This window comes from Xiphophorus couchianus, chromosome 22, assembly GCF_001444195.1.
Source record: "Xiphophorus couchianus chromosome 22, X_couchianus-1.0, whole genome shotgun sequence".
NCBI lineage: Eukaryota > Metazoa > Chordata > Actinopteri > Cyprinodontiformes > Poeciliidae > Xiphophorus > Xiphophorus couchianus.
This window is the reverse complement of record NC_040249.1, coordinates 23,642,014-23,654,935: the sequence shown is the minus strand read 5'-3', so window position 1 is coordinate 23,654,935 and position 12,922 is coordinate 23,642,014. Positions and strand designations below refer to the sequence as shown.

The 12,922-nt window shown below is 39.6% G+C and overlaps 1 protein-coding gene across 1 annotated transcript in view; it reads right to left on the bottom strand.

The window, feature by feature from the left end:
- vwc2 (von Willebrand factor C domain containing 2) overlaps positions 1-12,922 on the bottom strand; it is a 53,032-nt gene that overhangs the window by 32,092 nt on the left and 8,018 nt on the right. The window contains exons 2-3 of the mRNA XM_028007937.1: positions 4,890-5,605; positions 1,837-1,966 (exon numbers count right to left, since the gene is read on the bottom strand). Of these exons, the coding sequence (XP_027863738.1) occupies positions 1,837-1,966; positions 4,890-5,528 (769 nt within the window). The 5' untranslated portion in view covers positions 5,529-5,605. The remainder of the gene's footprint in view (positions 1-1,836; positions 1,967-4,889; positions 5,606-12,922) is intronic.

Genomic DNA, 12,922 nt, shown 5'->3' with positions numbered 1-12,922 from the left:
CATTTAGAAGGCTTGGTTTATAACACAGCAGACCTGAGGAAGCTGTTTGACTGAAGGTTTAATGTGTGATAGAGATCACTCCATGGGAGAGTAAATAATTCATCCTCCATATTGATTGGTAATAGATAACGAGCCTGATTGCCTTCTGAACACTGGCATAATTTAACATAGTTTAAAACTGCTGCAACCAACATCTCACCCTTTCACAGCTCAGTTCACTCTTACCTGTCTGGTAAAAATTACCAGATTATAAATTAATCTCCTTCTTCAATATAGATTTTGAGATTTGATGAGAAGTTTCACAATCCCAGACAGAATAAGCTGGATGATGTAATCAGGAAGATACATTTAGAAAGCTCCTCTTGTCAGAACAGAAATCTTTCAACCCCAGAATCCGGGATTAAATGCTTGGCGGCGTTAGTTGTGGTCAGGTAGCCTGCCGTCTTTGACATGGGGAGCTCTGCTTATGCTAAACTGTGGTAATTTTATGCTAAGAACATCGGACGCTGTCTGAAAATCCTTGTCGGGTGATTGCGCCCGCGGATTTGGGAGGGGATATTTTAGAAAACAAATGCACAACACTGCACCGTTTCCCCAAGCGCCCGCGAGACTGATGAGTCTTCAAACACGACCCCTGTAAATCCACTGGGCATTGCACAGCAGGAAAGATGGAGCGCAGGCCAAACTGTGCAAAGCTCCCTCAGTGTGATCAATATGTGCATATGTAAAAAGTCAGTGTACAGCAAAAAAAAAGAGGAAAAGGGACCAATATCAAATCCCTAAGATTACAGGAAGCACATATTAATAGGGTGCATAATGCACCATGACATCCAATATTTTTTAGGTTTTGATGCGGCCTTTAATTTAATGTAGGACACTGTCTGATTAATACCTAATGATGAGCATTCATTACATGCAAATGTTTCCTGAGTTTAAAATAAATCATCTTAATGTGATATTTTGGGTGTAGTTAAATCAAACCGAACAGATGGGAGTTACGTGTTGAATAAGACATTTAATGAGTGTTTTGATTTTTTAATCCACTTATTTTTACTGACATGTTTACTGTATGCATCTTCTGACAGGCTTGAAACAAACAGCCAGTAATTCACATCCTCAAGAGTTCATCCTTTAATCTGTACAAATAAAACTCAACAAGCAACCTAAAAAAAACCCGCAATAGCCAAACAAAGCACTTTACTCCGAGCATCAGGAGCGTTTTTCTTTTTTTACTCCTCATGCATATTGTTTGCTCTTGTTTGTATCAAACAGTCTGCGCCCCTTTAAGGTTCCAAGTCAGAGATACATATCGCAAGTCATCATTCTTTTTGCTGAAGGAAGCAGTGTTGCTGACATTGCCATGTTGCATTACACTCACACCAAGAAAACAAGGGGACATAATCTAGGACAAGCTGTCGGGAATCATCTGAAACAATTTCAGTTAATCGACTCTGAGATGCAGAAATCCTCTTTCTCATGGAGGACGAGGTTCTCTGAGATCATAAAGAAAGAAAAACAACAGAAACGCAGGATGCAAACATACCAAATAATCTCTTGATGAGATGTGTTTAGACGTCTAAATCCAGATATTAAAGGAAGACAGTAAAAGTGACACCTGCATGATTTATTTTTCCTCGTTAGGTAAAGTTCAGTCAGGATTCAGGAAAGTAAACCTGATATGGTAAGATACTGCAGACTGCAGCGCAGCATGCTGTGTTTCTGTGTCAGCAGAATGAACGCTGGGCTACAAAGCCCTCATTACGTCAGCTGAAGTGAAGCAGAGAAACATTTGACGCTCCACCCAGAGCAGGTTCTGCTGGAGGAACCGTCACTCACCGCTCTTGCAGATGGGACAGCACTGGTCGGGTTCGTACTCCGGGTCCACACACTCAGTCTGAGGACAGGCGGACACCGAGCACAGAACCTCTCCACTGGGCTCACACCGGCACTTCTCACACGGAGAAACCTGAAGGACAGGGATCAGGTCGGCCCATCAACACAAAAATCATAAACGTTTCTGGTCTAGTTTCTTAGTACACTTAAAATAAGATGAAATTAATGGCCAGTAACCTTTCTGCAAGACATATGAGCTTGTCTTAAGGCTATAATTCCTTAATATTAAAATAAAAGTACTAGTACCCCGGGTTGATTATATAATTCATAACAAAAGAAATAATAAACACGTTTTAAAGACATATAGTGAGCAGAGATCAGCTGATTTCCTCTTTTCTCAAGGATACAAAAACTGAACTAATGAACTTTATGAAATCCTGCTTTTCTTCTCCCTGTCTGAGTAGCTAACAGCACATTATTTCCCTCTATGACTCTGTAGTGAAAACTGTACATCTCTGAGTGTAACGCTGTTGTTCAGCAGTGCTAAAAATAGTAAGAACACGAGTGTGTGTTTGTCTGCGAGGGTTAAGCAGCTAGCATGAACGAATATGGAGGTTTATAAAGTCCTCCATGTTCTCCTCGTCCAGCCTGTCAGCTCAAATGGACGTTTATGTCTCGGTTGTTTTGCAGTTGGTCCATCTGCTCTTCATGTCCAGATGATGGATTGAACAGAGCTCTGTGAGACGTTCAAAGGTTGTTGTAAAAGCTAACTCTGCTTTAAACTTCTCCACAACTCCCTCTCTGACCTTTCTGCTGGGATCCTTGGTCTTAATGATGCTGTTTGTTTGCTTATTTTGGGACGTGTGGAGGTAATTAGTTGAACTGGAGGTTTTCAGAGGGACTCAATACAAACACAACAACCTTTTCAGACTTCTATTTTATATATACAGCTCTGGTAAAGAAAATTAAGAGACCACTTAAAATGATCAGTTTCTCTGATTTTACTCTTCATAAGTAAAATGAACACTGTTCTTTTATTCTATGAATAAAACATGTCTGACAACATGTCTCGGAAAAACCAAGCACACATTTAGTATTTATTTGCAGAAAATGAGAAATGGAAACATGAATTTAGACATCAAGTAATGCAAAGAAAACAAGTTCATATTAATTTCATATTAATTTAGAAACAACAATACTAATGTTTTAACTCAGGAAGTGTTCAGAAATCAATTTTTGTTAGAATAACCAGGAGGTTTTCAGTGCATGTTTTCCAGAGCTGCATATAGTAGCGCTCTCAACCCATTAAAAAATGTTAGTTACACTCTTTTGCTGTGATTAATCACTATTAATCACTATGCTTAACTTCGTAACGTAATTGTAAAAATGCACTTTTTAAATAAATGTTAAAGAAAACATTTTATTGTCTCAAACCAAACATCTCAGTTTTCCAGGTTTTCATATTCAAAAAGATTTTTTAAAAAGTCATTTTGTTTCAAACTTAATTTTAAAACTATAAACTGCCTATTATTCAGTGGAAGGATAATTCACAGATAAAGTAAGTTGGCTTAATGTTACCTTGGTTTATCCAAACCTCCATCTGGGTGTTTTTTTTAAAAACCAGTCTGACGCTCATCGCTCATCTTTTCACTCACTTTTCTGACACAGACTGTGAGAGAGGTTTTTAGATAAAAACATGTAATACAATTAATCTGCATTATGAAATATTAACATGTTAAACTATTTAGATTAATCGCAGGTGAATGCATTAACGCATTAATATTGAAAGCCCTAATATATAGCACATAAAATTCCTGCTAAATTCTTTTAAGCTTGTGGTTGCAACACAACAGAATATATAAAAGTTCAAGGCATTTGAACATTTCTGCATAGCTATATACCTTACACACACGCACACGCCCACACACGCCTGCACACACACGCCTGCACATGCACACACAAAGCTCAATAAGACTGCCTTGATTGTTTAGGGGAGTATGTATTCAGTGTCAGAAAGCGACATCTATGGGGAAGTCTCAGTTCTCTCAATTTTATTGCCAATGAGCGCCTCATTTTCGAGAGGGCAGAGCCGAGAATTGAACTACCCTATTCAATCAGAAGATAAGGAGAAATCAATAGGAACTGGGAAACAATAGAAAGATGCTTCCAATTTCCTCAGCGTGTGAGTCTGGGTCGGCTATCGAAGTGTTTTGTGTGTCTGAAGATAGAGGAGGAAAAGGTGGAACAAAGGCTGGGGCGCGTAGAGTTTGATTTACATTCAGAGCGTGGAAGCACAGGTTTCATTTTGTAGCTGCTTATATGAAGTCATACACCTCCAGTCCTAACAAGAGAGCTGAGGCTCGTTCTGCAGATTGCTGAGGCTTGTGCCTCCGCATGGCACTCCACTGTGAAAAATGGAGCGAGGTAGCACTTAGCACGATGCCCCAGAATGTAGCAATCAAGCATAAAAAACCAGCCTGTTGCTCCGGTTCAAAGCCTCTGCCCTACAAAAGGCCCAAAGCTCGACGCATATCAGCGGGGAAGACTTAGAAGAAGATACTCCACATTAGGCTCAACCATCTGTGGAGACACTACATACATAAAAAGAGGCATTAAGGTTCAATTTATTGCCTCATAAGAGACATAACACTCAGATGGTGGTGCAATCCTGAGTCAAGCCTCTTTATGAAGACGTGACAGCAGATAAAAGAGTAAAGATCTCAGTGATGTGTCTTTCCCAAACGCCCACATGTATGAGCATGCCCTGCAGAGTTGGAGCATTACTGGAGCTGTAGCTCTTTGTATCGACTGAATATGGAGGCACTCTGCTGAAGCTGCATGGTTAAAACTCAGCCTCCAGTAACATTCTGCTACACAAGTGCTGACCTTTGCCATTATAAATGTGCCTGTGTGCTCGCTTGTATGCTGCAAGGCAAGGTTACTTGTTTCTGTGTAGCGGCGGTAATAAACTCCATTGATGGCGTAGAGTGTTCGGTCAGCAATTCTTTCAGGTCGGAGCATGTCAACGAGGACGGAAAGTGGTAAAGCGGGCTCACCTTAAACTCTTCTAGTGAGGCGTAGACCTTGCCCCGAAACTCGCAGTAGTTTTTTTTCTCCTTGCACAGAGGGCAGCACTGGCTGGTGTCCACTTTGATGCAGCGAGGGTGGACCTTGGGACATTCGGGCTTGGTGCACAGAGGGCCCTCGTCCGTGCAGAGGCAAGGACACGTCGAGGGGCCTGGGGTGAACTGGTCGCCGATGGCAAACACAAAGCCGCTCTCGTCCATGCAGCCTTTCCCTCTGTAGTCTGGGTAGGCGTACTCGTCAATGGCATCCAGGGAGAGGGCCACATCTCTGGTGGGGCCCTCGTCTATTTGGTTTAGGCTGTCCTGTTCACTCCACTGCTGCTCGGATTCGCCACCTTTCAGTCCACGTGACGGGGAGCTAAAGCTAGGCCCAGTGAGGTCTGGGGCAGTCCTGTTGGGGCCGAAGGCTTTGGTTTCCTGAGCGGCGTACTCCAGCGGCTCCTCTGGACTCTGCTTGTCCTGCTGTTCCTCATGCCGGGATTGGGTCAGCACCTTCTCCAGACGATCCCGGCTCACCGGCAGCGTCGCTATGGGATTGCACAGGGCGCCGCTCATCAGGAACCCCAGAAGAAGGAGAACTTCCGCTGCCATGGTAACGGAGTGCAGCATCTCTTCCCCACCGGCAAGGTGGGAAAACACCTTGGCTCACATAACACAGTTCACATCTCAGGTGCGAGCCAGTCCATCTGGAAAGAGAAAATTAAACTGGGGTTACGTGTTCGGCACTTTGTCACTTTTTATCATCTCGGCTCTGATTTTCGTCTGAGTCTCGTTCCCACAAGCAAGCAACCACTGAGTGTGAGGCAAGCATGTAGCATCAGTGAATTGGATCATCAGGAAAAGAAGTAGACACAAAGACACGTTAGGAAATCGATAATGCTTGGTACTGTAACACTTGGCAGCATCAATCAGTCTCTGCGGTGTTAGAGTTAGGGGAAAATGGCCAATGAGGGAACTGAATGTCACCCTGCTATGGAGCAGCGAGCCGGGATCAATGTCTGTTTCTTTTCAATGAATCGCAGCCAACGGTACACAAAAAGAGATTGATTTGAAAATGGAACATAATGCCATCTTGGAAAGATAACTTTACAACAGATTTCAGAGATATGAGAGCAGCAGTGTCAGTTTCAAAATAAAAGTCAATCTGCTCCATCTCTTTTTTATTTTTTTTGCTAGAAAACCAACAAAATGTCACTTTCCGAGACCCTGTCAGCACTCAGGAGTTGACGTACGCCGGCTAAAAGCCCTCGGATCAGCTGCAGAGGCTGCACATTTTTAAAAAGCAGCACGGCCGATGTTTCTGTTTTTGTCTCCTGCTTAACTTGATTTACTGCATCGTCTTGAAATTCAAATGCCTCCTATGACGCGTCGCTGTGTCTGGTGGCCTACTTTCATTCATTTCCTTCACACCCAATGTTTGGCATGATCGCTGAGCTCCTTTTAATGGGCTGCAGTCAGTTTGACACACAACTTATTTTGCAGAAAAACATTTGATTACTGAGCACTGACAGACCCAAGTATTAACTGGAAAGTTGTGTCAAAGCGTATTCATGGCAAGTTATTAAAAGAGGACAGCTGCTCATAAATTAGTGCATAAGGATCCTTGCAAAAATGTTCGTAACCTCTTTAATTCCAGCTTTTAACCCTTTCATGCATGAATAATGATCCTTTGTGTCAGAATTTTTTTTCCATTTTTTAAAAATTTTTTCTTAAGGCATAAAAAAGGTAGGAAAATTTTTTTGTAAAAATTATTTTTTTATTTTTTTTATTTTTATGTGATCAATTGTAATTTTGTCCAAATACAAAGTTGTTATTTGAAAAATACATCAGTAGTATTGTTCCTTAGGGGTTATCTGATGTCACAATATTTATTTTACTTGCAAGAGTCGTCTACAGTAGAAGGAGGGACCGGGTCGGTTCTCATGCTTTTTTGTCTGTCGGCCATATTGTATTTAACAAAAATAATTTCTTGCATTTGCAGCTGATTTCCAGTAGTATATGGTATATTTTATGATGCATTAGTGTCCACTTCAGTGGTCTGTGTGCATTTATAACATAAAAATCCACAGGAAGCACAAGAAAATGGCTTTTAGATAGCTGTCCACTGTAGTGACCACTATGCATGAAAGGGTTAATTATAACAACAAACTTCAACATTTTTCATTGCGAAATAACAAAGTGAAAAGTGAAAGAAGTGAAAAGAAGATTATACTGATAATCAGCAAACTGTACTCTGATACTGTTATGGAAATTTCATTAATCAAAGAATGAGAATCTGTTTCAATAATAAGAGAAAGGTCTTTAAGTTTCTTTATTGGAAGGCAAAAGCGTTCGAAGACCCGTCTCACTGAACGCAGTCACATCACACCGTTACACAGTCACAGCAAGGAAAAGACCCAAAGTCTGATCTTATCTTTAGTGCCAGATGGACACAAGACAACCCTGACCCCCACCTCATGAACTATCCCTCACCTCTGGGAGGGGATGATTTTATGGAAGGAAAGAGAGCAGGAGAAACTTCTAATTCTTCTTTGTCAGTTACTTATGGGTTCAGGGTCAAACAAGGGTACAAACTACTTTCCACACATGACAGTCATTTAAGACAATTGCCAGGTTAAGCATTTTACCCAAGATGTCTTCAGGTCTCTTATACTATCACAGTATTATTTATCAAAAATGAAATAAGGCTGAAAACGAAATTTTCTATTGCAATACCTATAAATAAAGTGTAACACACTACTTTCAGAAGTAAAGGATAAAGTTTTTCACAGTATTACCATGAATCATATAAACATTAATTATTTATTTTGTTGTGTCAAATGTGAAAAGACTTGATCAAGTAATTTTACTCAAAGAGAGAAGAACTGTGATGAGAAAAACTTCAATCGCTTTTATCAGAGATTTTAGATGCAGGCTGATAAAATTCGATACTTGCTTTTTGGCAAGTATCAGAGCAATTTCCGATATCAATATTGGATACTGGTATGCTCGATCTATCATCTGTGAAATGTCTTATCAAAAAATAGAAGTAATTTGCTAACAAACTCAGCAATGGTACACATGGTAACTCTGGAGGAGCTGCAGAGACCAACACCTTGGTAGAAGAATCTATTAGGGATTAACTTCACAAATTTGACCTTTGTGGAAGAGTGGCAAGAAGAAAGCAAAAGTTAAGTGAAAGAAATAAGTCAGGATTGAAGTTTGCTTTAAGCTACAAACATCTGGAAGGAGATTATCTGGTCAAATAAATCCCAAGCTGAATTTTTGTGGCCTACCTATCCTGTGGTGCAACATGGCAGTTTAGCAAAAAAAGGCTGTAAGAAAACCTAATAATTGAGACTTGGGAGAATATTCACCTTCCACCAGAACAATGACCCAAAATATCCCACCAGAATGACAATGGGCTGGTTTATATCAAAGCATATTCATGTGTTAAAAGTGGCCCAGTCAAAAACCTAAATCTAATTTAGAATATATGATCTGAAATCCCAGCTTGCAGATGCTCTCTATTTAATCTGTCTGAACAAGAAGAATGGGCAGGAATTTCAATCTGCATGTGAAAACTGCTGGAGAAATCCCCAAAGACTCAGCTGTAGTTTCAGAGAAATATGCTTCTGCAAAGTAATTACTCAAAAGATTTCTATTTGTTCAAAATCAGGAATCACTTTTCCTCCAGCTCATCATTACACGCCTCTTAGTGCTCAACACAGGAAATCCTATAAAATATGTTTAAGTTTTATCTTTGCAACATAAAATGTGATTTTCCTAGAGGTGTGAATACCTTTCAAGGCAGGTTTAGCTATGTGGAAAGAAACCAAGCAAACCAGATGGACCACGGATTCAGTTTGAGTGAAAGCAAACCAGATTCCCTCCGCATGTTTTAGGTGACGCCTTTTGATATTCATGAATTCAGCTTCATTCTGCGGGACAAACGATGGCACCGCTATCACACCGGCGGTGTTTGAGGAGCGTTTCTGCCTCTGAATTGCCGCGTTTGAGGCGGAATCCTTGCAGGCGGCGGCGACAAACGAGGAGGAAGCAGAGCGAGGTGCATACCGATAACGCTGCTGCAGCTGACAGAGACGGGGAGCGATGAGCCCCGGCCTCATTAGTAAAAGGACCTCATTTGTCTTTTCTCGGCCTCACCTCTCCACCCTAACAGCTGTTATGAGCTGTCACTCTAATGCCGCCGCCATGGCCGCCGCCGCCGCGCTCTGTGTGGCCCTCGGGGTGTTTGGCAACATGAAGCAAACTGGCCTGGGCAACACGATGCTGCTTATAGATAACTGGTTTCCTCACTGCCTGTGTCTAATGATGAAGCAGACTGTTTACAGCAGCTTGTTGTGTCACAGATTCATGTCAAAATGTCCCCCAAGTGAATGTTAGTGTCATGGCTGGCTGAGTAACGAGTCGGGATAATGCGCTTTAAAAATCCAAATTGGACATAAAATATGAAAGAGCACACTTGGCAAATAAGCTGATCACTCGATAAAAATGACTTGTTGATCCGAAATGTGTGCTGGATACAAGGAAGAGATTTCACATCCAGAATATTTTTCTCTGGACGCTAATTGTGTGCACCCATTTCTGCTGCCATGCCTGTTCCACAGAGTTCAAAACTCTTACTTTCTAAAGGGGAAGTATTATGTGCTTTCCAGGCACAGAGTGCCAATTTATACCACAATAAAGTAACCATGTTATCATCAGCTGTTATAAGAATGCTTTAAAAGAAATTTGACCTCTGTCTCTTTAAGAAATTCCTGCTCTTTCTGAAACCTTCAGGAAGTCATTACTTCACAGGAAGTTTTTTACCAGCATTTCCCTGAAAAGTAGCTCCTAAAATGAGCTCAGCTGATGCTTCGCTCTAACAGGTGTTTGCTAATTGCTGCTGGCTAGTCTGAAGGAAATGAGTGGGAGGAGCTAAATCCGCCCACGCATTTTGAACAGCTGAATGGTTGCCATGGAGATTAATTAATTTATCAAACATGCATGAAAAAATCAAAACAACACTCCAGGTATGTTTTTGATTAGAGAAAGAAACTGTAAATATGTACTGATCTGATACTAATACTACTACTGGAACAAACTTCCAGAAAACTGCAAAACTGCTGAAACCCTGAGTTCCTTTAAATCAAGGCTAGAAACCACCTGGTTAGAGCTGCCTTTTGTTTGTAGAGCATTGATCAACATATCTGATGAATATTTACTTGATAATTTTGATGACGGTATTAGTCAAAATATAATGTTTTGTCATGTACTGTAAAATATCAGCCTGAGTGTTTAAATGTGTTTGACTTATTGAATCCAAATTAACTTTACGAAAATATTCAAATTTCTTAAGAGTTACCTATAGATTATCTATCTATCTATCTATCTATCTATCTATCAACTATCTATCTATCTATCAACTATCTATCTATCTATCTATCTATCTATCTATCTATCTATCTATCTATCTATCTATCTATCTAGATGGCAAAACGCAAGGAATAGCAGATTACTGATTAATAATTTCTATACAATCTGATTAACTAAAGTCAGGCATAAATGAACAAAAATATGCTTCAGTTCTATTTACTTTACAATAATTTTCATGGGAGCTGATAATGTGGCCACACAGATTTGGTAAATAATTGTTTCTGTGAACTGGACTCCCCCACAAAATAAATCAAAACATTTACAAATTATGTTCAACTAAAGATTATTTCTTCACATTTTTCCGGGTACCGATAAGGTTGGAGGACTCCTAAACGTTGTTTGTGTAGCAGCTTCATTCATCTACATTCATCTTTTAGTACTTTTCCAATTCTCCAAACAGCCCTGAGCCTGAGAGAAATTATTTACCTTGAACCTTAGAATATTTCTGCAAAGCAAGGACATTTAATTATTATTCTAAACTGAAGTAATTATGGAAAAAATAGGTCAAGTGTGGGTGTCCTAACCGACACATTTTTTCTCCATACTTCACCAGTCTTCACATTTTTCTCAGCAGATGGAGATGAAAACTATTTAGTTCAAAATACAGGCAGATATGCATTTTTTATTAAGCATATAAGTATCAGAGAAAAAAATTATAAATAAACAGATGATTGGCCCTTTCTTTCATTTATTTGAGACTGTGAGAAATTACACCCATTGGTTGTTTATGCAGTTTGGGGAGGTGACAGAAATGTGACTAATACGGTTATTAATTATGCAGATTTTTTCTCTCCTGTTTACTTGTTTGCGTTTGCTTTTTGAGAGCTGACAGCTGAAGCAGACAGCCTTTAAATCAGACAATTTCACTTTGAACTGCAACCAATTCACACTTCCTGCACAGACCAGTGGCTCCAGTCTCCAAGTGTTGTTTGTTGGCAGTGAGGAAAAGAAAATGAAGCACAACAAATATTTGCATAAATGCAGAGCAATATGCTTTACCACCTTTGCAAATTACTTTTCTTTTTTTCCACAACCGTCATTCCATCCATATGACATCTCCCCGCTTTGACACAAACCTTATCTCCACTAAATGTTTAACTAATTTCCACTTCTCAGAATAATATCCAGCTGGTGTCATGAAAACAGATTTAAATGTAAACGCAGGTATTTTCCTTCTTACTGTACCGTTGTGCAGTGAAATCTTATTAAGATGAGGTTGAAGATTATCCTTTTCACCCATTCTTCATGTTCAAACACTCTTTTATTTATATTCCTGTATATAAGCCATCTGATAAAAGGTCAGAGATTTATCTCTGGCCTACAGTTCTGCAAATACTTTTTTTTTTTTGCTTCGCTGCTCTAAATTCAGTGCTTGCAAGGAGACGCTGAAAGAGAGGAAACAAACAGAAAAAATGTGACTTAGAGACACAGTGGAGTCTGGGGAATGCTGTGGATGAATTTCCAAACTGTTACAAAGACAAAGTTGTTTCTGAGGAGTCATGTTCCCAATACGAGGCGCTAGCCGCTGTGGAGTACAAACCTTCGCTCTGTTAGCACACAGAGTTTACATAAGCCGACATCGTCAAGTTCATTCACACTGCTGACACGTTTAAACACCCACTTCATAGATTAAAAAATAAATAAATAAACCTGAGCTATGAGCAGGAAAACAACTCTCCTATTAACACTTCAACTCGAAATAATGATCACTGGGAAACAAACACTTAGAAAATTAGCATCAGACACCTTTTCAACCACGCAGAGCAAAGCGGACATGTGCTGTAGCTGTTTGCACAAACTCTACTCTTCCAAATAACTAGAATATGAGGCTAAAACATATTTCAAATTAGCATAAGAAGAATTAATTACCTACACATGAATAAATCATCAGTTGATTCTTGTACATATCTATCTCAAAAATTGAATATAATCAAAAAGTTTATTTCAGTAATTCAATTGCATAAGTTCACTAAATAGTTAATTTAGATGATTATGGCTTATTTCTGTTTTTTATAGTTGAAATGTTCTGTTATGACCTGCAGGACAGATGACCAGCAGAAAGTACTTGACACCATCCACCTGCAGGGAAAGACACAAAGAATCTCTAATATCCAAGGAAAGTTTAGTGGAAGGAGGAGTCCAGGGACGTCTAAGGTGTTTTCACACCTGATATTCCAGTAGACTTGGTTTTGACTTTTCAAACTCAGAACTTTATAAATTTTTTTTAGAAGACTTCTGAGATAAATCTCAAAATGTCCAAGTGTTTTCTAATAGACTTTCAAATTGCCAAACAAATATTTCCGAGATTTTGTTGAAAACTCCTGAAATTAGGAAATTTACTCTTTTTTTCTATCTACAATGGCTGTACTACATCATCATAGAGGTATGATGATGTATACATCTATGATGTATACATCAAGTTACCAGTTTCTAACATGGGTCAAAAAACAAACAATGGTCCAAGTTTCTCCCTTTGGATTACAGTAAAGTTTGCATTTCATTTGGAAGTTGGTCTGGTGGAAGAGTGGAGTCTGTTTCCACAGGAAACAGTCAGTGATGGTTTGGTTGCCATGTCATCTGCTGGT